We start from the raw sequence: 27878 nt of genomic DNA, 5'->3' as shown, positions 1-27878 counted from the left end.
AACGTTTGTCATTTTTATTAAACAACATGACCCTGGCCTGCAATACATTTAAAAGTCAACAGTTTTCTATACTTAGTTCACAAGTTTATTATGAAAAAAGCTGCAGTACTCTTCTGCAGCAACGTCTTACAGAAAAAGGCCTGTTCTGTTCAAAATAACTCACTATGATGGACAAGTACAAAGGACATTGTACAGGGAAAATGTGGGAGAAACTGAGTGCAGACAAAACATAATCATACAATTAAATTAATGAGATTTCCCTGAAAATGAACAAAGTTTCAGAACACAAATAAGAAATCGGTACTTATTTAAAAGTGTTCATTAAGCTTCGATGATTGATGATTGCTATCCTTATCTACAGTCATGCTGGAAAGCTATAGCTAAATGGAAAGTTAATTGTATTCACGAGGTGTTAAATGTCTACATCTTAATATCTGCAGTCTCTCAGAGAAAGCAAAAGTAACTACAAGTAGAGCTATGCCAGAAACTGGTTTCTTGACCAACAACGTTGCTTCAGCATGCAATGAACTGGATCATTCTAAAGTGGTCACAGTCGCTGACAGACAAGAGGTTTTTGTACTTCAATATGGCACATCTTTTGGTCCATGTGAAAACAAGTTTGAATGTTAAATGTTTTCTGACACTTTGGAGTTACTGTTGCTCTTCCTATATCCTTTAGGTCAACACATGGTTCATGGCAATACTGTACAAGTGTAAAATCTCATTACAGGAAGTAGTCTGGAGTGCGTCGAGTAACGTGTGGTTCACCTCTGCGTGGTGCTGGATCAAACTGCAAGCTACAACAAAAAATACAATTAAATTCCACTGTTCATCTTGACTTAATTGTTTTGAATACTCTGTATAAGACAAACTGCTCAAGTTTTAAAAAATCCAAGATTATGTTTTGCTTTTAAGTATGTTTCTTTAAATTTTTCATAACAGTCTATATGCAAAAATCAGACATTTATAGGATTCATTTCATGGCTGTTAGGATTAACTTGTACTTTACAGTCTAAAAAACAGTGTGATATAATACAAATGAACCAGAGCAAAAGTCCAAATTAGCACTCATATTCTTTAATTTCAAAAGACTGACTTGTCAGAATGAATTACACAGATGAACCTTCCACTCCACTAGAAGACCTTGCAAATAAAAATGTAACATAGTGCACTGCACACTGTGGAGTGAAAGTAGATGACAGTAATGATAAACAGAGGCACAGATCCTTGCCTCCAAAGGGTATTTAGCAAATTAATCCTATTGTAAGAACAGAAGTCCAGATTTTAACATTAAGGGGCATGCAAAAACAATAAGGAAATTAGATTAATAGCCTTTGAGTTCTCAGTCTTCTGTTCCAGGAACTAAAACTAATACAAGGGGCTCTATAAGCACTCTTAAAGAATATTGAGTTGTTTTTTTTAAGATGTTCTGCCCAAGTTACCTCTGAAATATCTGCCAACATTGTCTCCTACCAATAGCTTAAACCAGTTCACTTTGATTCACAACTAACCAAGGTTTGAAAGAAGACCTCACAAAAAATATTTTTAATACTTACAATGAATATTTTAGAGTATCATCAAGTTCCATGATTGCAGCCTGGTTTCCACAGCGATAGCAGTAATTTGGAGCACTGAAAATTGTTACTACATTTCGATCATGGCACCAATTATATCCCTGAAAAATGCAAATGTTAGAGGAACTCAAATATCTCTATGAAGTCGGCTTAATCTTCTGGAAAAAGTATTCTAGTTAGGTATCGTGGTCCATAATAAACTGATCACCTCATACTGATCACCCTATTGGCCTATCCAACCAAGTACTGTCTATGCTGACTGGCAGAAGGTCTCCAATGTTTTCAAAAGCAGCATGGATCCCAACAGGACTTTCCCTCTCCTGCTGTAGTCCACTGCATCCCTCAATTACTCCCAGGGATAAGAGGAGCCATGGAGCTATGGATTCTCAGAGTAGAAACAGAGTGGTAGCAATTTTTTTTTGGAAAATTGAGACAGAAGCACCCCAATTAACTGGGCTGCAAGGATTTGTGTAATAAAGGGGCAATGTGAAATGGGCCAATAGAAACAGGCTTAGGGTAACCTATCAACAGGCACTTACCTCCATTACCAGCTGATGAGCTCTTGAAACCAAAGTAAGACCATTAGCATGGTTGAAAGTTTCTGAAATATCCTGTCCAAAAGTATAACCAGCTCCTCGAGGAGATATGCCCCAACCACCACGATCATCTGGATCTGACCACAGTAAGTCACACATTGGACCCTAAGAAACAGTTTCAGCATCACAAATAAGCCATGAGAAGGGAATAACACTAATGCAATATGGAAATTTTTAAAAGGGGAAATCATTATTACTCAATGAAACAGTTATTTTGGACCAATTATTTATATCCCATGGCAGCTTACAAATCCAAATGTACAAAATACTATTGAGCCTCACATAACATGCCTCTAAAAATTGATGCAACTTATATCTCATCAAATGCCTTTAAGATGAGCCAATTGCAGTTTCCAGGCAGTCTTCAAGGACAGCCATTATGTAGTAACCTGGACAAAAGGTTACAAGGATGAGCCTGGCTAACCTGGCCAATAAAGAAGACCAAATTGACAAACCAAATACAACCGTTAAAAAGGCACACAGTCACCATATCAACCCATTTTCAAACCCAAAAGTATCCTTATGCTCTCAACCTGCTCTCTAAATGCCAACTTCCATTGCACCACAAGTGAATCTAGTTCCTCTGAGCCACCAGACCTCCTGACTAGGCTCTTCTATTTATGTGGGGAAACAACTTGCTTCCCTCCTGTAATGTCTGGATTTGACTTTTTATAAAGGAGCATGCATCCTTTCACCGACAACTAAGCACCAGCTACAGTTGCCCAGAGATCCAGGAGCATCCCTAGCCACTGCATTGCTGCACATTCCTGGCAAAAGCTACCACCACCACATACATTGTCTCTTCTTCCAAAGTAACATCAGGGCAGCTTCTTCCATTCCCTATCCAAGTGAGCAGATGTAAATATGCATGTACCCAACTGCAATAACCATCTGGCCAGAGGAAGAAGTCAAAAACAATGTGGAAATATTGAAAGGCTTATTATTAATCAGACTGGCCAATAATGTGCAAAATGAAGTATTGGCCTTTAATGTTAAACATGCACAAAACTGCATATTACCTCATGTGGAACTTCTTGCAGACGATCAAGTGCTCTGATATGATCCAGTGTATCTATAGATGGGGAAAGTCCTCCATGTAGACAGAAAATCTAAACAAAAATATGACAATTTGTGTTAGTTTCAAATACCATTGCTCTGCTGTAAAGAGCTTCTAGCAATCTGTATAGGACAAAAGCCTAACAACTACTATCTGATCACCCATTCTACTGTGTACGCCTTTTAGTAACATATCAATTTCCTGTATACCTGTCCATCCACCAAGGCAGTTAGAGGAAGATAGTCAAAAAGATCTGTGAAGTATTTCCAAACATTTGCATTTCCATATTTCCTTAAACACTCATCATAGAAGCCATATACTTGTGTGATCTGTCTGCTTTCATGGTTCCCTCGAAGGATAGTAATACGTTCACGATAACGAACCTACAAAACAGGATAATGTGTTTATTTACATCCATCTTTCTCCTAATGCAGCTTACATAGTTATCATCTTTTCTACTTTATCCTTAAAACAATGCTGTAAGGTAATTTAGTCTCATCCATGAAGCTTCCACGGCAGAGAAGAGATTAGAACCTGGATTTCTCAGATCCTAGTCCAAAACTTTGACTCTCCAGATGACCGTGGACTACAATTAAGAGCATGTATTTCCTCCTGTTACATGTACTCCATGGACACCTGGAGAGTTAAAGTTTAGCCACCCCTGCCCCAGTGGCTGAATAAATGGCATTTGTTTCCCCAATTATTCCTAAAAAGGAAAAGAAGGCCAGATCCTAGAAAGGAAGCCAAAAGAAAAAAAAAAGGCTATCTGCATCTAAACAAATTTCAATGAAGGTTAACAACAACCAAATGTGACACCATAGTATTGGGTGTTACTTAAAACACTGCTGGGAACTTATGAAATTAGATACAAACAATTCTGAGGCTGAGTGTGGTGGAACTCGGTTGCAGCAGGATAAATCCTGGTGTTTTAAATGGTTAGTCTGGAGTAGACTCCTTCTTAGGCTTGAAACAACTTCATCACCTTTTCGGATTAATGCCCAAAGCTAATCAGAAGTTATAAACACATCCTAAAAGCAACTTAACCACATTATCTTCAGTAAGATTTCATAGCGTAGTACAGTACCAAAATGTTAATTTATACAGAAGACTTAGCTATTAAGATCTTTAGTATTACAATTTTAGTTCTTTTCAGACTTAACAGATGTCATATTCTTTTTAATTATAATCTAAAAATGCTATTACCTTGAGAGCTACCAGAAGTGTCACTGTTTCAACAGAGTAATATCCCCTGTCAACATAGTCCCCCATAAACAAATAATTTGTGTCTGGTGATTTGCCTCCAATTCTGAAAAGTTCCATGAGATCATGAAATTGTCCATGGACATCTCCACAAACTGTGACTGGGCATCGTACTTCTTGCACATTGGATTCTTTTGTCAAGATTTCTTTAGCCTGAAACAAAAGAAGTGAGTTATTTTACAGACATTTCTTCAGGCATTTTATTATTCATGCCAAAGTATTCTACCTGTACATTATTTTCTATTTCAGCTTGACATATTAAGAATATATTCCTCAAAGCAAGTTACGTGACTTCCTTTAGGACCAAGATGCTTACATTTTCATCAACATGCTGTACGTTTCTCTGTACCAAGACCCAAAAGAAACCTATTATTTAAGGAAGCATCACTTATAGATAGTACATTTCTTTTCTTATTTCAGTTCTTTATTAAAGAGATTTGCCCCAATGGAAACCTTGTTCAACAGGAAATTGATTTAACAGAGTTGCAGGAACTTTAGCAAACTTATCTATTATTTATTTATTCAATTTCTTACCTGCCCTTTCAAAACTAGTCTTATGGTGGGTTATTGTAAATGATAAAACCCCACATAAAACAGCTAAAAACTAACAAATTCTGTATTCTAGTGGCAAGAAAAGTAAAAAGAATCCTAACCCCACCTCCTCACTTACCCTCCCCCCCCCCGCGCCAGATTCTCAGTGAAGGGGTGCCAATTATTTCAGATGTAAATTGTTGTTGCTCTGGTGCTTTTGACTATGGAGGGGCCCCTAGAACTACCATGCCCTGGCCTCAACCAAACACCTGACTTACAGGCCCTGCAAAACCATGACATCTCTGGCACAGCCTTCAGTTCTTCCAGGAGCTCATTCCATCAAGTCAAGGCCAGGACCTAAACGGCCCTGGCCCTGGTCGAGCCCAGGCAAACCTCTCGAGAGCCAGGAACCACCAACAAATTAGTACCTGCAGAGCACAAGCCAACAGGCAGTGCCTCAGGTATGTGGGTTCCGGACTGTGAGGGGCCTTAAAGGTTAACACCAAAACCCTGAACTTGATCCAGGCTGCAACTGACAACCAATGCAACTGCCTCAGCACAGGCTGGATGTGGGCCTTCCAAGATGTTCCTATGAGGAACCTAGAAATTGCATTTGCACCAGCTGCAATTTCTGGGTCAAGAACAAGGGACGGCCCGTATAGAGTGAGTTACAGAATTAAATCCTGAAGGTGACCATCGCTTTGATCACCATGGCCAGGTGTTCCAGGGACCGTAAGGTGCTAGTAACTTCACCTGGCAAAAAAAGAATGCTGAGTGTGCTACTTTTGTTACTTCCACCTCCATAGTCAGGGAGGCATCAAGGATCACTCTGAGATTCCTGGCACAGAACACAACGTTAAGTTGCACTCCAGCCAGCTTGAGCAATCACTGGCCTGCTCCCTTCCAATCCCAGCCACAGGACTTCCATCTAGGAATGGTTGAATTTCAGGTGACTCTGCTCTAACCATCCAGCTATGGCTTCCAAACAACTAGCTGATGTATCTGGAGGGGAGGGCGTCCGGGCGGCTGTCCATAAGGAGACTGATGACAACCCAGCCGGAAACTCCAGACCAGCTGGGCCAGAGGGTATATAAATATGTAGAAAACTGTGGGGGGAAAAGACCAGCCCTTGAGAGTTGGAAGGTGTGTGATAACTCTTCCCCCACAGTGACCCTCTGTGGCCAGTTCCATAGGAAGGGGCACAGCCACTGAACAACAGCTTGGATCCAGTATAGATCTTACATAGATGTAAGATTTCCACCTAAAACACAAAATGCCCTCTCCCCCACAAAATCCTGTTTTGGACTCAGTTCACATGTTCAAAAGAGTTATGTTCAAGTAATCTCCACTGAAGCTAATGATGAAGCTGTTCCAGATGAGGGAGCTCCAAGCATGCACTAGCACCAAAGCAGGCAGCTGGGGATAAGGATAGAATGACGCATGCAGCACATAATCATGCTGGAGATCCAAATTTTCATATATGAAAAAGCTAACCTAATTCTTATTGACAAACTGTTCAACACATCAGGAAATTTCCCATTAGGTTGTGGTCCCCTCAATGAGTCACACTTTTGCAAAATTTATTACTAAAAATAATGCAAAGTGTATTTCATATTTTTGCACGAAATGGACATCAGCCTATCATTAAAACCTTCAACAGAATGATATCTAGTGATTAACTAAATGCTAAACCAGCTTCCTGCCACTCAGTAATATCTGCACTATAGTAATTTTTTTACCCTTAAGTACCAGGAAATGATTAAAATTTAAACAATGTAGTTTTCTAGTATTCTTTGGCATACCACATTCTATTTATTACACTAACAGGGTAATTTCGGACAAATCCTCCTTCCTTCCTCATGAAATTGAGAAGCAAGTCTCTACACGAGCCACGTGTTTAAGATTTCCATTTAAAAATGGAAAAGATAGTGTCTCAATTTCTGTATATAATCTGTAAGGGGTTTTTTGGTTACACAAAATTTTTGCTCTAAGAGAACTAATATTTAGTCTACTCAAAAGTCTTCAATTTCATTTGAAAGGAACACACAAGTAGAATCAGTGAAGTCTGCATGTACAAAATTAACATTGCCCATCATCTTGCAAAGGTATAATGGGACTTATTCTACAAATCCTAAAATGTCTGCAAAGTAGTCTGGACATGCAAACAAAAACCCATTCTGATTTTTTCTATTTCTATTTTTCTTTCATAATAGCCTCTTTCTTCGTGCATACAAGCAGTCCATTCAACCCTGCAGAAACACAATTGTTATTCTGGACACCTTTAATTCCTTTCTCGCATATCTTAAAACATGAATCCAGAAGTACTGCATTTCCCCAGCATTCTCATAATATGCAGTAATACCATAAAGGCTTCAAGTGGCAAAAATATCTAGATTATGGACATATATACGAAGAAATGCCAAAGTACTTTCAACCAAAATATAAAAATAAATGTAGCTCCTAAAATATATAAAGCCTGTATGTTCCTCTATGAAAACAGGGTTGCTCACCAGTAACTGTTGTTCATTGACATCTTGTATGCAGACACATTGGGACTGCGCCTGCACAGGCCTGCCATGAAGATTTTCTAGCTTAAAAGCTCCAAAGATGGCGCTCTGCAGCTCAGCATGGGTTTTCCTGCCTACTGTGTCACATGACCTTAGCATGCAGCACCCCCATCCCTCAGTTCCTTTACAAGGGTGAACCGATATCATTAAATGACAAGATAAACAAGTTGAATTGAGGGCTCATAGCAGGATGGGAAGGGAAGGAATGTCTATCTGCACACAAGATGTCACTGAACAACAGTTACAGGTGAGCAACCCTGTTTTCATCATCCATCTTGCTATGCAGCCCTACATTGGGACCATAATGAGCTGCCCTCAATGAAACAGGGAGTACAGTACAGCCATTCCAAAACAAGTGTCCATCCTTACATGCAAATCCAAGGCATAATGCTTCATAAAATTTCTTCCCTTGCCCAGGTAACAGTGCAAGAGATTTCTTCCACTGGGATCTTACGAGACAACACTGCTGAAGTGGCTTTCACCCAGAAAGAACTGGCCTGAATATCCAAAGGGCAAAGCAAAGACAACTCCCTATATGTCAGTGGTCCCCAACCTTTTTGAGGCTGGGGACCGGCAGGGCAACTGCTTGCATGCGCATATTACGCATGCGTGGCACTTTTGCGCATGCGCGGCACTTTCGAGCATGCACGATTATGGCCGCGCTTGCGCAATGCGTGGGCGCGGCCCTGATTCCCTCTCCCCCCCTCCCGCAGTAAGAAGCTTCCCGGGCCGCAAGCTTGCGGCCTGGGAAGTTTTTTACTGCGGGGGGGGGAACAAGGAGAGGGAGACGCGGCCCGGCATCAAGGCCTTGGCGGCCTGGCACCGGGCCGCGGGTTGGGGACCACTGCTATATGTGGCCTGTATAGCAGTCACTACCCATCAGGATATGGAGTGAACTGATGCCCTAGAGCCTTTTCTAAGGCCCCAGTAACAGATAAATAGTTTTTGTGATTTACAAAAAGGCCTTCTTCTATCAATATAATAAAGAAATGCCCAACACACATCTTGGGCAGAACTCCCAGCTTGGGTGTAGGAGTACCCTCCAATGGATAAACCCTCATGTAGACCAGTGGTCCCCAACCTGCGGGCGGCAGCCCGGTGTCGGGCCGCGAAGGCCATGGCGCCGGGCCACGGCTCCCTCTCCCCGCCCCCCCGCAGTAAAAAACTTCCCAGGCCGCAAGCTTGCGGCCCGGGAAGCTTCTTACTGCGGGAGGGCGGGGAGAGGGAATCAGGGCAGGGCCGCGCAGCCGCGGCCCGATGTGCGGGCGCGGCCCGTGCGGGCGGCCCGATGCGCGGGCATGGCCCGCGGCTGCGCGGCCCGATAAGCAGGCGTGGCCCGTATGGGCGCGGCCCGATGCGCGGGCGCGGCCCGATGCCCTGCCGGTCCCCAGCCTGAGAAAGGTTGGGGACCACTGATGTAGACGATGCAGTAAAAATTCTACACTCAATATGCCAACAAATTTGGAAAACTCAACAATGGCCACAGGATTGGAAAATCTAAAGCCTTTGATTGTTTGGAGCACAACAAATTGTGGCAAGTTCTTAAAGAGATGGGAATACCAGAGCATCTTATTTGTCTCTTGAGAAACTTATATGCAGGTCAAGAAGCAACAGTGAGAACTGAACATGGAATCACTGATTGGTTCAAAATTGAGAAAGAAGTTCAGCAAGGCTGTATACTGTCGCCTTGCCTATTTAACTTGTATGCAGAGCACATCATGAGAAAGGCGGGGTTAGAGGAGTCACAAATTTGGATCAAGATTGCAGGGAGAAATATCAACAACCTCAGATATGCAGATGATACCACTCTAATGGTAGAAAGTGAAGAGGAACTAAAGAGCCTGTTGATGCGGGTGAAGGAGGAGAGTGCAAAAGTTGGCTTGAAACTCAATATCAAGAAAACAAAAATCATGGCATCCGGCCCTCTCAATTCCTGGCAAATAGAATTGAGTGGGCAGATGGGTGGGAAGCCAAGTTTTGAGCCCTTGGGAACAGAACTGCACTATTTCTTCCCTACTTTACCTTTTTAAAAAATCCATAAATGCTGGTGGTACATCAATTTGGGCAGCTGTACCTTATATGTTACCTATTTCCGCCACCTATATGTATTTCCTGGGCATCTTGGGCTACCCCTGAGTGCAACTCTGCTGCCTTGCCCTGAGGAGCCTCAGTCGCATGTCCACCACCATTTCCAGATCTCCAAGCCCTAGCCACTGCTTCAGCTGTCTTCTGCTTCTGTTGGGGCTTTTTTGGAGGCTTTTCCTGTAATTTTATTCGCTGCAATGGCTCCACACTAACCTCAGCCCCAACTGCTGGTCCCTCCTGGCTCCGTTGGGTAGACAGGCGCTTGTTGCTCCTCATCCAAAGAGAGGGCATCCTCATGCCCTTCTATCTATTGCCCAAAATTGGCCACCACCCCAAAAACGAAAGCACATGCAGTAGCTAGCACCACTGCTGTAAGCCTCTATCTAGGCTAGATAAACACCACAGCAGTAGAGTAGAGCAGAGGAGGAGACAAAAAGCGTTAGGAAGAAAAAATAGAGAAGGGAAAAATCTGTGAGATAGCCCTCTCCCTCTCAAGGCAGGAAGACTGGAAGCGGGTGCTTCCCACCAAAGGAGACAGGAATTTAGAAATTAGTCCGTCCCTTGAAGAGTAGTGGGAAACACCCACCAGGATGTCCTCCTACATCCGCTTGAAAAGAAAGGCAATTTGAACTTTGGCAATCAGGTAGCCAATGCTGGCTACTTGGCAATCACCTAATTAAGGATAACTATTATTAGTTTCCAAGTTGGTGATGAGTAATTCTTAAAGAGGCAAAGTGAGACAAAAACCAATTCTAATTTGTTTGGCTAACAATAACTACGAATTTTGAGGGTTAACCCCAAAAGAGCCTTTTAAAAGGCCAAGGCATGCCCAGTATCCCCAATCGCAAAGCAACAACTGAAAGGACAAATATAGACATTTGCATCTATTACATTCAAAGGCAGAAAAACAGTAAGCAGGACAGAAGACCGCTGCTTATGGGATGGGCTCCGCCATAGAAGACCAAAGATAAATAGCTTGGTATTGGTAGATAAGGAGAAAAGAACAGCATTTTTGTTGCCTATGACACAGTACTTAGTATGTCTTTGCGGGTCTTAGCTCATTTCATTCCAGGCATCATCTGCAGCTGCAGCTTATGTTGATTTAGGGAAATTCATATTTGTCCAGACAGTTCAGAGAAAATATCAATATATGCCATACTTTATTAACCAAGTTTAAATAGCACAAAATGCATAGCTTATAACTTTGCATATGAAATTGATATATTCATGAAATTCAGGGAAGTTTTCTACAAGCAACACTGCGAATATAGCCAATACTAGAGATGGCACTACAAACTGCAATGTTCTCTGCTATCTTAATATATGTACATAAGTACAGTATGACATACTATAACATTAACTGTGGACAAAAACAGTCACATTTAAATGAGTGTATATTTGAAACTATGTACAATATACAAGAGTTATCTAATGTCAATTGCAACTTGAGGGCACTTCCCACAACCACCAGTTTGGTAAAACAATCTTTGTTAGAGACTAGCAGCAAAGCCCGTTTTTAAAATGGGCTGTATAAGTGCTGGAAGGTGGAAAGGACCCTGCAGGACAGATGAGTTCATCAGCTAGGTTGCCATGCTCTGCAGGAACTCTGCCCTTGCTCCTGTGGAGCAGGGAGGGCCAGGTGGCAAGATGAGCCAGATAACCACCCTGAGCACTCCACCGTGGCCAGGAGCCTCAGGTGTGTGGCATAGCCACCGTGGAGCACAGCCATAGAGCCATCTCCAGCTCCCCAGCTTACCTCCTAGCTGCTCTTCCTCCTCATTTAAATGCCAGGAAACAGCATGGAGGAGGAGAAGGAGCAGTGGAAGAGCCTCTGACTGGCCCTCAATCAGGGACTACCAAAACCCTATTGGGGGAATGTCTCCCACTAAGAGCCAATAGGGCTCGGTGTGTTGTCGGCAAGATGATAAGGTTTTTATATATGAACGTGTAAAGTCTTTTTAAAAAGCAGATAAAAATACTCAGAGGCCCTTAAAAACTCCTATGAAATATTTCCTCTCTCTTGGAATAAGTATAGTGCTTTTCAGCAAAGATTTCACTCACTCAAAACTTAATATTGTCAAAGGACTTTCTGGGGCCACTGTGATACTCCAGATTTTCACAAAGCCCTGGTTGTGAAAGCCTGCATTGTACCAACTTTGAAGTTTTTTGCTGCATCTCTGGGTTCAATACCTCTGTCAAGGCTCAAGCATGTTACTTCTTGGCCGCAGCATGTTCTCCCAAACAGCCTCTTGAGGACCTGAAGAGGATTCCCACTTTGGTTCAGTTTTGGAAACACTTTTAAGTCTATTAAGAGAAGCTTTTGAGGGCAACTGAACTGAATGAATGCAAATTTTTTGCAGCTGAGTTTATTTGGCATAGATATTTTACTGCCTTTGTAGGTTTTGACATACATTACCTGACCTACTGTTTCACAGAGAGAAAAATGGGGTGAATATGTTAATAAAAACACTGAGCTAATCAACAGGTCATAATGTATATTGACTGTAACTTCATTGCCTCCTATTGATATTAACTCCTTTTCCTGTCCAGACAAAGCAAAGCTCATTTATGGGGTAGGTAACTCTGATCTTACAAGAACTTTTAGATGCCTGAGCTTTCAGAATGATATAGCAGACTCATGAATGGAAGTCTTTACTAAGTCTTGTTTGGTAGCAATCAAGGTTCACTGCCTTTACAGCTTCCCAAAAAAATACTGAAAAAGGCCAAATGTGTTATATGCAGAACCTAAGGACACACAGGTAAACTTCTTACACAAGGATTGTAAGCATCTTATTACTGACCTTCTACTAGCTGGAAAAGTGAGCCATCCCTCAATTGCCTTATATCATCTTAACACAAGCCCGCGGCGCGGACTAAATAAAATAGTAAGCCCTTGGAAGGCGGGATGTGTCCGGGATGAGGAAGGGTGCCGATTGGCCCCTTCCTCCGGACAGACTATCGGAGGGACCAATCGGCAGGCGCAAAGTGCCTGCCGATTGGTCCCTCCGATTCCCCGCCGGAGCAACTGCGAGCCGCGTGCAGCGCCGCTCGCAGTTGCTCCTTTGCCGGCCCCGACGCGTTGGGAGGCGCAAAGCGCCTCCGACGCGTCAGGCCGCCGGCAAGGGAGCCCCCGGTGGGGAATCGGAGGGACCAAGGCGAAGCGCCTCCGCCATGTCGGGCCACCGCAGGCCTGAACGAAGACAACGCCCGAAAAATGGCCGCTGGCCAGAAGACACCGTGCAACACAGCACCGTCGCCGAGACAAGGACGCCACGCCGCCGCCGCCCGCCCTCGCAAACGGCCTCTTGCGGGTAAGCCACCTTCCCTCATCCTACCCTCGCCAGTCCCTCGCTCTGCCCCCGCCTGCTAGCGCACACTGTATTTATTATACAATGGGCTTTTTTACTAGTTGAAGCACTAAAGGCCCAGATACTGCACAGTGTTGCTGAAGGGGTACAAGAGGAAGAGGCAGAAGCTCTCAGAATGCTTTCTAGGCTGGGACTGAAATAACAAGGATGGAATGAAGGGGGGAAAATAATCTGTACCAGATATTTAACTGCCACCTTGGATTCTTTTAATATTGACTGAATACCAAGCATCCTGCTGTGCTAATAACTAACATTTTATACAAATAAAACACTAGATACTTTTACTATACAAAGTGTGGTTGCATAAACAAAAACATATGTTACGAGCACTATCATCACTAAGCCTAAGCAGAGTGATAACCCTTCAACAACATACTGGTGAAAGATCACAACAGCCCCAAATAAATACACTTTCTGCAGAGAATGCTATCTGTAGCCTACCTTTCCCAGTGAGACTCCACGCAGATTACAAAAACTAGATTTAAATGCACATTCTACACCAGAGGCAGAGACACACATCTTTGGGTGTTTTTCACCCCTGTCTTCAGGGAAGCAGGTTTGCTTTTTTCCCTTCCTGTTTCCAGTAGAGGGCATGATTTTTTTCCTGCCTCAAAACTGGGAGTTTAGGCTTTTTTTGAGCGTTAGCAGGCATTTACCTTCAAAACTATTTTCTCTCTTCTTTGCTATCTTCCTCCTGCTCTAGTGCCTTCCTTTCCTCTTCTACAACTTCTAGAAAGGAGTAGTTATTGTTTTTTTAATTCTTTCCACCTTGGAGAGAGAGTCCATGGCAGCCCGCTTTGACTCAGACCTCCCCGCAGCACTAGCTGATCTGATGGAGGACAAGAGGAATCAATGGTTTCCTTTGGGAGGAGGATCCATCCGCTTTGCTCATGGAAGGCAGTGAGAAGCTCCCTTGGCTGGCGGGTGAACCAGCTACAGCCACTCTGCATCTGGTCAGAGCACACTGAGGCCATCATGACAAGTGCACCAAAAAGTCAGCAAGAACCTCCGGCAGTTATCTTGATTCAGCACTCCAGAGGCCTCCTAGCCCGAGAGCCCCAGAGAAGGATAATTTGCAGGCTAATTTTTATTTATTTATTTATTTAGATTTTAATGCTGATGAGGCTTCTTGGGAAATCATAGTAAGGCCCAATGGGCAATCTTCTGTTTCCCCAGATATTCTTAATTCAATAAATGACTCCATTGCTAAGCACATGCAACCTATTTGATAAGTTTTAGAATGCTGACATAGGTGTAGGGACAGGTCAAACTCATCTCCTTCCCTTCCCCTCCAGATATTATGACAGATACTTCACGAACCCAGAAGTTCTGAGCCCACTAAAGCCACTAGAAAAAGAAGGAATAGTCCCTGTGGGGAGTGTGATCGTTCTTCAAACAGTGAGACAAACATAAGGGCTGATACTGAATTCCTCACAGATGAGGAACTAGAGGTAGACATAGAACTACCAGAGCCCTCTAAGAGGTTGTTCAAGTTAGAAAATTATAATACCTTATTAGAAAAGATACTAGCAGCCCAAGATCTTAGGTTTCCTTTAACTGAGGAAACAGAGGAAACTCCTAAAAAGGCCAAACATCCAAAGGGTAAATCAGAGTTCTTTCAACTTTTTGCTCTTCCAGATTATTTTGAGAGACAATTCATGAAGGAGTGGGTAAAGCCCATGGCGGACAAACAGTTCCTTTTATATGCAAAGAAACTGTATACACTTCCTGAATATGCTGAAAAGCTCCTGCAGGTACCAGTCATCAATGTGCTCATGGTGCCCCCCCCCCCCCAAGTTCCTGGTCTTCTGTCAGAAAATGGTGAAGGTACCGTCAAGGATGTGTTGGATAAAAAAAGCAGACTGCCTAATATAAGTTACATTGTGGCGTCTCTTCTATTTCTTCTGTTATTTCTAGGGCTACTGTTGTTTGGGCTTGCAAAATGGTACAACTTATCGCTGACAAGGACAAGAGGTTGGCAGAGAGTGCCAATAGAATCTTTCAGGCAATGTCCTTTGTGGCTAATGCCAAGTTAAATGCAGCTATATTCAATGCTCATAAAATTGCTTCTGCCTCAGCAGCTTACAGGCACTATGACTTCATACTTGGAAGGTGGATTTACATTCCAAAGCCAGCTTACCTATTCCAGAGAGAACGTTTTTTCAGAGATGCTTACCAATTCCAAGGAAAAGAAGCTAAACATGAAGATCTGATAAGAAGCCTTACACAAACTATTCTAACTATTCCTTTTGATCCTCCAGATCATTCAATAGGAACTGACAGGATAGATGTTTCTTCTGGTTGCAAAACAGGTAGTCCTTCCATACAGGAGGGTTCTCTAATAGATTCAACAAGAATAGAACTGTTAAAAATGACAGACAACAAACAATCCAAGGACTTACTACTGCAGTCTGCCAGTGAGGGGAAGATTGCTCCTATTCCAACAGAAGTGGTTTCAAGAAGTCTCAGATCAGTGGGCTCTGGAGATCATCTCTCAGGGCTATGTCTCAGAATTTCAACACCCCCCACCAGAAAAGTTCATATGCTGACCACTGAGCAAAAATCCAGGAAATAGAACTCCCTATATTGTCAAACATCTTCAAATATCAGCAATAGAAGAAGTTCCCATAGGGGATCAAGGAAAAGGGCTGTATTCAATCTTTTTTACGGTCGCCAAATGCATGGGGACTGGAGGGCTATCCTCATCTCAAGGCTCTCAAACAGGTCTGTGCAACACAAGATATTCAGAATGGAGACTCTACAATCAGGTATCTCTTACGTGGACCTTCAAGAAGCATATCTACACGTCCCCATCAGACAAAATCATTGGCACCTGGTTCCACCTAGCCGATTGTAGATTGAGCACAGGAGATTCTGAAGACAAGATCTTTCTCAAAAAGTGATAGATACCATCCTGGTAGTAAGGAAGACTTTCACTAATTGTAATTATTATTATACATGGAGGGTTTTCTACAGATGGTGTAAGAGAAAACACATCTTCCCCACGTCTCTTGGACTCAAGGGAGTCCTAGACTTATTTCAGAATGGACTGAGTCAGGGCCTTAAAGCATCTACCTTGAGGAGACAGGTAGCCACTATTGCCACAGTGCCACCACGTATTCAAGTGTCTAACTCACCACCCACACATTATGCAATTTTTAAAAGGCGCATCTTTGTTAGGTCTTCTATACAGAACAGATTCCCAACGCAGAAACTCAACTTGTTGCTCAATGCCCTTATTCATCTGACGTTCAAACCTACTGCAGAGATATACTTGAAGTTATTAAGGATAAAGATGCGCTTTCTGATAGCAGTACCTTCAGCCAGATGGATTTAAGAAATAGGGGCACTGTTAGCTAATCCTAAGATATTGAGATCTCTAACATCGAGATCATTGTTAGATCTATTGTCTTGGTGCCACCCTCTTCTGAATATTATTCTCTCCACCAGGCTGAACTAGATCAGAATTGTGACCACCGCCGCTATATTATATGTAACTTTTGCTGATGTTAATTGGAGGTTTTATGGGGATTTTATCGTGTTTTAACTATTTATGTTGTAAACCGCCCTGAGACCTATTTGGAGAAGGGCGGTCTAAAAATTAAATAATAATAATAATAATAATAATAATAATAATAATAATAATATACATTTTCCATAAAGAAAAAGTGACCTTAAGACCAGACGCTTCTTTTACTCTTTTTATGGGAGACAGGGGATTCACCTTCCCACCTTCTACCCAAACCCAAAACATTGCCTAGAAAACCTTTTGCATTATTTAAATGTATGAACAGCCTTAAAGGCTTTTCTCATAGGGACTGCAAGATTCTGGAAGTCAGATAGTATCTTTATTTCCATTGCAGCGCCTAACAAGGGCAGCAAGATGTCAAAATCTTCCCTGAGCAGATGTCTCAAGGAACCTATTTTGGAGGCTTACAAGGCCTCAGGCAAGCCCGTACTGGAGGGCATTCTGACATATTCAGTTTGTACTGCTGCTACTTCAACTTGCTAAATAAGATTCCTATAGAAGAGATATGCAAAGCAGCTACATGGTTTGGCAGGGCTGTCCTGCAGGAGGTGATCTTTACAGAAGCAACGTTCCACCCATAGGGACACTCCTCAGGGAGGTCCAAAAGATGTCTTCCACCTCTGGGGGAGAATGACCAGTGAGGGGTCCTTCTCCCCAGAGGTTAGGGAGACATCTTCATCCCTCCCTAGGAGTTGCTACCTTGCTTGTTCTTCTTTATGCCTGTTGTTGCATTCCAAGAGTTACACTTTTTTTTCCTTCTGGGATTGCTTCTTGCATATAGTAACTTTTCTTAAGCTGGTATTCAGTGTTTTGTGCAGAACTGAAGGATTCCTCGGCAGTGTCGAACTGGAGCAAGAAATCATGCCCCCTACTGGAAACAGGAAGGGGAAAAAGCGAACCTGCCTCCATGAAGACCGTTTATGCACTGGAGGTTTCATGCTGGGCTGCAGGCTGGAGTTTTAGTCGTGGCAGGTTGCCCCATCTCTTCCTGCATTCACATGGGAGAGCATTTGGCCTGGTGCGTCTCATCCACCACCGATCTGTGCTCCTGACAGTGGGGTGGGGCAGTGAAGTTCCCAGTGCATAAACAGTCAAAGAGAGGGGTGAAAAACACTCAAATATGTCTTCCTATACCTCTGGGGAGAAGGACCCATCACAGGTTAAGCCGCTGGTTATTTTTTTAAAGCAGCATTACACTAGTAGCAGGTAAAAGTTCAAATTATTAGATCAAAGTTCTTGTGAAAAACAGAAACCTCTTCAGTGTATTAAGCATATATAGTTACTCCAAAGTTCCTGGGAATATTAACTGTGAATGTATATACAGTCAGTTCTAAAGTCACTCACCACCTGCCTGGCCAATCCACTCTCCCAGCAGCAAGGAAACAACATTAATATTTAAAAATGCATTCCATACTTCCTTGTAAAGCTGGTAACAGGTTATATGAGGTTCCTAGTAAGTCTGAAATCCAATCCATCCAAGCATTCATAATTACTGACTCTTATTCAATACGAAACTTGCTTTTCTGTGCAAAAAAATTAAGTCCAATGGCACCTTTAAGACCAATAAAGATGTTTTTACAATCCATATTCAGAAGCATCCTATTTTCCTGAAGCTTTGTCACCTGAGTTAAATATAATGCTGAAGTCCAGACTTTGAGGTCCTTTACTGAATGTCCTGGAAGGTTGAAGTTTTTTCAGTTTTGTGATTTTTGATGTCAAACTTGTGTCCATTAACTCTTTGGTGAAGGGTTTGACCTGTTTGCCTTATGCAGAAAATGGAGTGGGCATTGTTGAGAAGATGAGCATGTGAATAAGACTTTGATGTACGTGTAGGTGATTTTGTTAGGTCCAGCGATTGTGTTATTGGAGTGTATGTGGCAGCAAAGTTGGTTTGTTGCAAGCTCTAACATCAAAAATCACAGAACTGAAAAACCTGTAGGGGAACACTTTAATCTTTCAGGACATTAAATAAGGAACCTCAAAGTAGCTGCTTTATTGCAAAGAAGAAACTTCAAAAACAGACTGGAAAGGGTGATTGCAGAAATGCAAGTTATCACAACACTCAAAACAATGGAATCCCCCAGACTCCACAGGGATATTGGTTTCTTTACATATGCTAACTTCATCCAATTCTTATATCCACACTCCTTACAACCTTTTTGAGGCTGGGGACTGGCAGGGCAACTGCCCGCCCGCGCATGCCGTGCATGCGCGCCCGCGCCTTGCGCATGTGCGCCGGGCCGCACATGCATGGCACTTTCATGCATGCGCAAAAGTGTGGCGCATGCGCGATATCGGCCACGCATGGCGCATGTGCGGGCATGGCCCTGATTCCCTCTCCCCTCTCCCGCAGTAAGAAGCTTCCCGGGCCGCAAGCTTGCGGCCTGCGAAGTTTTTTACTGCGGGGAGGGCGGAGAGAGGGAGCCGCGGCCCAGCACCGGGCCACGGCCCGCGGGCTGGGGATCACTGCCTTACAATACCCTCTTCTTTTTAATTTGGGACAATGTGACAATAATGTGATATAAGTGATTTAGAATCTAACTCTCTTGTGGAGAAAGATGGTGCTATTAACAAGCCTCTTTTAAATAATTCTTTTCATAACTGTGAAAGTGTCTGCTATTAATCACTAACCTTGACATTTTTATTCCCCCAATGTTTTTGTAAACGACAATTAAACCCAAAGGACTGATTAGCTTTTTCTAGCAAAGTATTATCATACTGCTTATTTTTGGATGCAAGGCTGTTTACTAATTTGCTACTAATTTGCTTTCTCGTTATATCTGTACTCTTATGATTTTTGTTTCATCATCTGTGGAAGTTTACACGCACATGAAAGCTCATGCCTTGAATAAATTTTTATTGGTCTTAAGGGTGCTAAAATTCTGTTGTGCTACTTCAGACCAACACAGCTACCCATTTGAATCTTATTTTTCTGTGGTTAGGCGATTTATGTTAAAGTAGTATTGCATAATTATTCTCATTTCCCAATCTTCCTCCCCCAAAGAAAAATTCCTGGGGGGGGGGACAAGGTCCCACCACACCTGCTCCTTTGAAGGTTTTGGACATTTTCTCTCCTATTTGGATAAAACACTGGAGATTCAGTAGAAATCTCCCACATTTTTGTACAACCTTTTACTATGTGCATGTAAAATTTCATACAGAAGAGAGACACCCTGCACTGCATCCTATTCCAAGTCCCCAGGAACAGCTCTTCAAGGACATAGATTTGTTCCATAATCCCTCTATTTGCTAGGCCTACAGCCAGAAATATTTTATACAGCTGAAAATTTGCTGACTAAGCATGGCATGCTGTGCTTTATCCAAAGATGGGCACTTTAGAAGTCTTAGTTCTACAAACACCAGGCTTCTACATATTATACCTACAAAGAACATCTTGAAAGCACATGAACACGAACTAGGAAAATCTCAATACACAGGTGATCAAGGAAGGGCTTCCAGCTGACAACAAGATGGATTCCAGTATCACACAGCTACTTATTTGCCAATGACTATTGTTTAGCATCTTGACTATTCTCAATTTCCATACATTTCTTTCTATTACTCCAAAGGCTCGCACCTAAAAATGGCAATCTTTTTTAAAAAATGATTCTTAGAAACAAGTCAGGCACAATTTATTCTAACCCCAGCAAACTAGATGCCTGAAATGACTCCCCTGCCCCATGTGCCACCAAAATGGAGAAGGGGCCACATATAATGCACATATTATTTTGTGCATTAATTATTTAAATGGTGCATAACTTTTTAAGGTGGTCATCTTAATTTCAAGGTCATTTTTCTTTCAGATAAATAATGGCATTTCATGTGTTAGGTCTGGATTTCAAGTGGGCCACAAATTCAGAAGGACAATAGTACTATTATGACATTATATAAATAATAATATAGCCCGCTGTATGAGGAACACAGCGGGCGCTAGGAACTAACCTTTGTGCGTGTCCCCCGGCGGCGGTCCTCTGGGGCGGCAGCTCTTTGAAGGGGCAGCCTGACGCGGCTACCAGGGGCTCCCTGGGGTGGTGGCCTGACGCGGCAAGAGGCGCGAAGGGCAGGAGCAACTGTGAGCTGCGCTGTGCGCGGCTCACAGTTGCTGGGGCTGGTAATCAGAGGGACCAATCGGCAGGCGCTTTGCGCCTGCCGATTGGTCCCTCCGATTGTCTGTCCAGAGGAAGGGTCCAATCCGGACCCTTCCTCATCACAGACACATCCCGCCCCAGAACCCCTTAGCGAATCATTTAGTCCGCGGTGACCGTAGCACCGCGAGCGGTGTTTAGATAATAAATAAATAAAATATATCATGCAAATTTCTCTATTCTCGCTACACTTTGCAATCTGCTTATTGTAAAACAATGCTAGGGTGGCCATTGAAAAAATTTAAATGACTTAGCAAATACAATTAGTAATGTCAGGTTGACTACAAAGACCTAGAAAACAAAGTATTATCAGAAGCATCACCACCCAAACCCATGTGATGTTAAACTGATACCAGTTTACAGCATCCAATTTCTTGAATCCTTGGACTATAAATAAATAGATACAGGTCATCTTTAACACAGCCCCACGGCACCGCAGCGCCGCGGACTAAATAAAAGAGTAAGGGCTCCAAAGGCGGGCCCTGTCCGGGATGGGGAAGGGGCCTGGACTGACCAGCGGAGGGCCCAATCGGGAGGCGCGAAGTCCACCCCCAAGCTGCCAATCAGCAGCCGCGCACAGCGCGGCTGCTGATTGGCTGCTTGCCCGGCCACAAACCAATTGGGAGGTGCAAAGCGCCTCCCAACCCGCCCCACCCCCCACCAGAGCTTCCCTTCGCTCCGGCGGCCATTACTTTGCTGGCCGCTGAGAGCGAAGGTAGGCTCCCTGGTCCCTGCCCCAAAAACGGCTCGCCTTTAAAACGCTGGCCAAGCCCCGGGGAAGGCGCTCCGGGGCTTGGAAGCGCCTTCCCCGGGGCTTGGCCAGCGTCTTAAAGCCCCCCCCCCCCGCCTTTACAACGCTGGCCAAGCCCCGGGGAAGGCGCTCCGCGACTCCAGGAGCCGCGGAGCGCCTTCCCCGGGGCTTGGCCAGCGTCTTAATGCGTCCCCGCCGCCTTTAAAATGCTCCCTAAGCCCTGTGGCCTGGGGAACATTTTGCTACATGGGCGTGAGGGGAAGCAAACCCTCCCCTAGGGCCCGCTGTTTTTTTTTTGACAGCGGGCTCTACTGCTAGTTTAGAAATAAATAAATAATAAAAAATTATCTAGAAAGCTCAAATGGATGACATCTAGGGCTAGTGAAGTGTCAGAATGAGATCACAAGCAAAATATTATAAGCAAAATATTATAATCACTGACCTGATAAACAGCTCTGAACATTTTAATTAATTCTTATGACACATATTTCAGCACTTTCCCGTGAGCATTGTACTGTGTATTTGAAGCCTAATTCTTGACTACCCTTTTAACCATATTTATCTGTATTTCTGAGAGCCTCTTGTTATGCAGAGTGGTAAGGCAGCAGAAATGTTGTCTGAAAGATCTGCCCATGAGGCTGGGAGTTCAATCCCAGCAGCCGGCTCAAGGTTGACTCAGCCTTCCATTCTTCTGAGGTCGGAAAAATGAGTACCCAGCTTGCTGGGGGGTAAACGGTAATTACTGGGGAAAGCACTGGCAAACCACCCCGTATTGAGTCTGCCATGAAAACGTTAGAGGGTCACACATGACCTAGTGCTTGCGCATGGGATACCTTTACCTTTATTTGTATTTCTAAATAAAACCATAACAATAGGAAATAGCATCTATCTTTGTGGGGAGGGGAGAAGAGAAGGAAATGAAAATTAGATCTTGCTGTCAGACCAGGACCTAGTGAGAACAATTCAGATGAAAGTTAGTATACTTTCAGTACTAGTGACAAAGATTGTATTCTAGAGCAATGGTCCGCAACCTTTTTCAGGCTGCAGCCCGGCGCCGGGAAGGGCGATCGCCCAGCCGCGCATGCGTGGCACTCCCGCACAGGAGTGCCGCGAATGAGCATTTGCGACCACGCATGGCGCAAACACACATGTGTGCCCCGGCATGGCCCTGCGGAGGCAGGGAGTCGCAGCTCGGTGCCAGGGCCTTCGTGGCCTGGTGGTTGGGGACCACTGTTCTAGAGAACTGGTATCAGTGGAGTTCAACAGACATACTCAATTCAAGAATAAGTTGGATCTCCTTAGTTTTAACTACCCTTGTTATTTAGACTCACCCCTTCAGTTCCTTGCCTTAGATGTCTGACTTTCTTTCCTCCTACATCCATCTGGTATTCCTTCCTTGACAGAACAAGACATGCTGCATGTATTTATAACTCAACCTTCCTTCCTCTCTGCATTTTTTTTCATCTTCAGGCATACTTAATTGAGATTAAGAAAAGGTATTTTTGCACCTATTACCATCATGAGGTGTTAAATGTTCTCTTTGCAGGTTACTACCACTACTATCACCACCACTGCTCTGCCTTTTTTCTTCAGAAGACTTGTATTCTAAGCAGTGCTTCTTTTCCTATCTAGTAAGATTTTCATTCTCCCACTTTTTCAACACCAAATGACTTGCTTCATGGGGGGGGGGGGTGTCAAGTCACACTTTTGTATAAAGTCAAATATATTCCATGCCAACCAAGGAAAATTCTATATAAGTTGACAGCCACCCAGTATAAGTTGACAGCCACCCAGGTTTTTACAATCCATATTCAGAAGCATCTTATTTTCCTGAAACCTTGGCAGCTGGGTAAAATATAATGCTGAAATTTAAACATTTGTTGCCATACTGACCATGAAATCATTTAACAGTTACAACTCCAGATCCAAGATTACCATTCACATTATAAACATGTAACGCTAGCTGTGAAAGGAGAAAAAAATAACTTGCTAATATACAAAAGGAACACAGAACACTAAAATACCTCACCCTTCCCCTCCATTAGGCATCTTCCCCGCCTGTGATATGTAATTATATGCAGTCTAAGAACCTGAGGTGGTCTGGGACAAAAAAAGATGCAGGGTATAGTGCTTGTAATCTTAGTGACACCTTAGTAACAGAACATAAAAACATTGTACTTCTATACTACTGAACTAGCATTATTCCAAATTAGCACTGGAAATTTGCACAAACTTACCAACACACACCAAAACCCTAGTGAACATCAGGCTCAGTTGGTTACTTTGTGCAGAATCAGCAAATAATGGTAAATGGCATCTGATAGTGATAGGAAACACTGTCTCAATTAAATGGATAAAGAAACCTAAGATTAATGTGAGGTCTTTGTCCTCACATTAATACTATGACAAACTGTAAGAGGCTATACTGTCTGAAAAACTTCCTGTAGTTTACAGTATATATACTAATAATAAATTTCTATACCGCCCTTCCTCATGTGGACTCGGGGAGGCTCATAAAACTCATTCCACACTGGTCACAAAGTTCATACTGGCCCACAGTATACTACCAGCATAGGCAAATGGTACAGGTTTTCAAAGCTTAAGAGAAAAACACTGGTTACAGTTCAATTGTTAACAGAGGCCAATGTTTACAAAACCTGAAGTCCCATATATTTGAGTTGCCTGACTGGTTTGTACATGTACAACAATATTTCAACCAAAAGAACAAGTTTAACAAATGCATGAGAAACTTCACAAGACTTTAGGTTTATTCCTGAATCTAAACAGATTTGTCTATCCAGCCCACTGACTGCAAAGAAAGCAGCAATGAAATAACACTATTTACACTAAATATTAATATACATTCTGGTGAAGCACATAAGTGAAAATTTCAATAACTCCAATGATTTGACAATACCAATACAATCAAAACAATTTAAATGCCCAGAGGTATGTTATTCTATTCAAGCCTCCACATCTTTAATGTACCAAAAAATACTATCATTTTTCTTAAATTTGGCATAGTAAGTGCTAGTTGAAGACTGACCATTCTGTCACACCAAATAGGTAAACTTAAAGCCACAAATGCCCAAGCGTATTGCAGTAAGCCATCGTGTAAATTGCATTCCGAAATGAAAGTTTTTTGACAGCGATTTTGACAGCCCAGTGAATTGTTGCATCACTACATACAGCTGCAATACAAGATGAAAAACCCAGTCGGTTATCTCAAGATGGGCTTCAGCCCTCCTTTCACACTCTGCTAACGAGGATATAGACCATTATGGCAACACTTTGCAGTCCGGAGAGTCTCCTCCTATGCATTCGCGCTTAATAATCCGGACTGTATGTTAAAGTAACCAAACCTCGCTTCCCCAAACGCAAAGCAATAGACCAAATGTGGGCGCAAGACAAGACCCGGTGGATTCTCAGTCTACTGTTTCCAGTTTCGTTATGGGCCCTCAAACCCACCCACCTAATGGGGGGGGGGGGGAACCACCGGTCGAGCACTAGGCAAACAGGAGGGTCTCAGCGCATTTTCAGTAAAAGGCGCCATTTTAGGAGACAGCAGGAAAAGGAGGAACCGAAGGAGAGGCCGATGCGACAGGAGGCGCAGGGCTGCCAGGCAAAGCGATCCTCGCAGCGAAGTCCAACTACCGAGCCGCCTGCGCTTGGCTCCCCTCCCTCTCCCCCCAAGGGCTGCTGCACCCGCCAAGCGGACACGCCCCACGCGCCCTCCCCGGGACCGGCTCCGCGCAACTAGAACTTCCGCCTCAGGCCTCTCCAGCCTGCCGCCCCCGGAACAGCCCCCGCCCGCCCGCCCGCGAAGGCCTCGCGCGGAGACCCTCCCGGCTGCCTCGGCCGCCCTTGCCCACGAGCGGCCCGGTTCCCTGGGGCCCGGCACTTGCCTTCTCGCAGAGGCTCTTCACCTGCCCTTCGGAGAGCTGCTTGCACTCGTTCAGCTGCTCCACCCACTGGTCCAGCTCCTTGGTGAAGACCTTCTCCTCCATCCTGGCTGCTCACCCGGCGGCGGCGGCGGCGGCGGCGGCGGCGGCCGTCTTCGTCGCCTCCTTCCTTCCTTCCTTCCTCCCTCCCTCGCCGGCACCCGCCGCCCCGGCCCAACCCCCGACCGCCCCCCTTCCCTGGGCAGAGCCTGGCCTCGGAGAGCGCCGCCTGACAGCGCTCGCCGGAAGGAGGGAGAGAGGGGCGGGGGCTCTCTGTCCGTCAGCCGCGAGGCTCAGGCGGCGGCGGCGGCTCCGGAATCCGCTCGTTCTCCCCGCTCCGTGTAATGGCTGCCGCGCTTTGACGTCATCCGCTCAGTTTCCACCCTCCTCGAAACAGCCAAGACAACTCCGCGCCTGCTCAGAAAGGCCAAAGGAAACGCGAGCGCGCACGCGTCTACCCCTCCCCCCAGGTTACAGAAAGAGGGCGGGGCCTCCGATAGGAACGTCGCGGAAGATCTCGGGGAGGGTTTGGCCAATAAGCAGGAGGACCGAGCTCTGACTCACGGAAGCTCCTGCCAGTAAAGTTTGTTACGTCTCTAAGGCGCTGCTGGGTGCTTGCTCCGTTCTACTGGAAGACGCCGGTGTTCTTGAGCGGAGTGAATCGAATACATTTTTTGGCCGAGCCTCAGGGTGGATTACGCAGTATAAGGCAATGCATTCAAATAGTATGAGACATCCAGCAAACAATGCAGGGCACAAGCATTAGAGAGGAGGCACAAGTATCGGCCCTGTTATGCGCAGTGCAAAAAATGAAACTGCAAATAGTTTATAGATACAAATAATAGAAAAAATTCAGGAGGAGCAAATACAGACAGTAAAAAATGTTAACAGCAGTTCTATGCATTTTATAAAAGAACCTTTCAGTTTAGGGAGGACCAGGGTATGTGCAAAGCAGGGCTTAGGAGGGAGGGGGGTCGTAACTTCTCAGTTTACTGGTTGGGGAAAAAAAACATTTTATTCCAACCTTCAGATCCCCACAGGTAAAATTCTAATAGCAGCAAGGGAAATGCAGCCAGTGTACTGTGCTTTAATACATACAACAAAACAGGATCCAGACTCACACTGCACTCCTAAACAGTTTAATCTTTCTAAATCCATTGTATTCAGTAGGGTCAGATGGTTGTGATTCTGTTGTTGCACCTCAAGTTACTCTGCATTGTCTTTGGTAGATTACAATCCCTAAAAATAACTGAGTCATTGAAAGCAACAATAACAAGGCATAAATTACTGATTATGTCAAATGCTCATTCTGTGTAAAAACAAAGTAAGAAGTAATAGCTGGTTTTGCCCTGAATTTTTTCTCAGATGCAGCAGATTGCGATACTGCTATCAATTTAGGAAGGAAAAATCAGGAAGGAAATCTTGCAAGGTTCAATTAATTTCATGGACATTTAAGTCCTTTTGAAACTGAGCAATGGTCCATAGAAAAAGCAATCTGTAGGCCTATTTCCATACTGTTGATAAAAAAATTATATCCAGCGCCCTAGTTAATAACTACAGGTGCAACCAGCAACTCTGTATAGAATGAATGGGCTATAGGAAAAACAGAATGCAACTGGATATAACTGCAGTAGCTGAGGGAACATGTTTGCCCATTAGCAAGGAAGTCACTACATCAGTCTTTCTTAACCAGGGTTTCATGAAACCCTGAGATTTCTTGACAGCCCTGGAAGGATTTCCTAAATGGGTGGGAGTTAATTATTATATATATCATGTCCTTATTTGGTCATGTCAGCTCCCCCCAAAATGACCAGTGATGGGCCTGGAGGGGGTGGGAAGAGGAGGCTCCCCAGTTGGATGTGTATACTTCTTTGCTTCCCAACCATATTCTGCATGATTGCACCACTTTGCCGGTTTCTCAAAGGTAGAAAAATGTTTTAGGGGTTTCTCAATGGTAAAAAAGTTGAAAAAGACTGCACTACATACTGAAAAGGCTACACTTTTGAAAAACTTAGGCCCATTCCACACAAGGACCAATGTTGCCAATTGGTTCCTGATAGCGGAAATGCTATTTTTAATAGTGCAGTCTCTTGAGTTATGCATACCTGCCTTTGTAGTGGAATCCAGTAGCATTTCAATTGTTTCCCACAGGTTTCCGGTCTCGCCAAAAATTGCTAGAAAGGAAGTGATTTTTTCTGTGCTTTGTCCCACCCCTGGCCGTCAATCAAACAAACAGCCAATGGCCATGCTCCCGAAAAGCCCCTTTCCCTTTAAGAACAGTTTGTTTTTTTAAAAAAAGAAGAAGAAGAAAAACACGTTGCAATGAATGTGCCTTGATTCCTTGATTCCTCCTAACGTAGAGACCCATCTAGCTGGCAGCTGGGGTGTGAGCTGGCGATTCATCGTTACCACACTGCCTCGAGTGAAAAGAAAAATCCTCCCCCCCCCCCCCGCGATTTTTGGCTGAAAATAAA

The 27878-nt window shown here is 43.8% G+C and overlaps 1 protein-coding gene across 1 annotated transcript; it reads right to left on the bottom strand.

The window, feature by feature from the left end:
- LOC143832427 (serine/threonine-protein phosphatase 2A catalytic subunit alpha isoform) lies at positions 1-25789 on the bottom strand. The gene is made up of 7 exons (XM_077326833.1): positions 25369-25789; positions 4431-4640; positions 3437-3610; positions 3190-3279; positions 2114-2275; positions 1557-1675; positions 1-797 (listed from the first exon to the last, which is right to left on the bottom strand). Exons 1-7 carry the CDS (start codon positions 25468-25470, stop codon positions 725-727), a joined length of 930 nt encoding a protein of 309 aa, XP_077182948.1. The 5' UTR covers positions 25471-25789; the 3' UTR covers positions 1-724.
- Positions 25790-27878: the final 2089 nt, after the last annotated feature.

Source organism: Paroedura picta, chromosome 3, assembly GCF_049243985.1.
Source record: "Paroedura picta isolate Pp20150507F chromosome 3, Ppicta_v3.0, whole genome shotgun sequence".
In the NCBI taxonomy this organism is placed as follows: domain Eukaryota; kingdom Metazoa; phylum Chordata; class Lepidosauria; order Squamata; family Gekkonidae; genus Paroedura; species Paroedura picta.
The sequence above is the reverse complement of the archived record's forward strand: the minus strand, read 5'-3'. Positions and strand labels throughout refer to the sequence as shown.

What these genes read in the sequence shown, in the direction of transcription:
- LOC143832427 (XM_077326833.1), bottom strand. Translation starts at nt 25,470, where the DNA reads ATGGAGGAGAAGGTCTTCACCAAGGAGCTGGACCAGTGGGTGGAGCAG. An exon ending in CTCATCAGCTGGTAATGGAG is followed by an intron (nt 1,676 to 2,113) that starts GTAAGTGCCTGT and finishes TGCATTTTTCAG; the next exon opens with GGATATAATTGGTGCCATGA. An exon ending in GATACTCTAAAATATTCATT is followed by an intron (nt 798 to 1,556) that starts GTAAGTATTAAA and finishes TTTTTGTTGTAG; the next exon opens with CTTGCAGTTTGATCCAGCAC.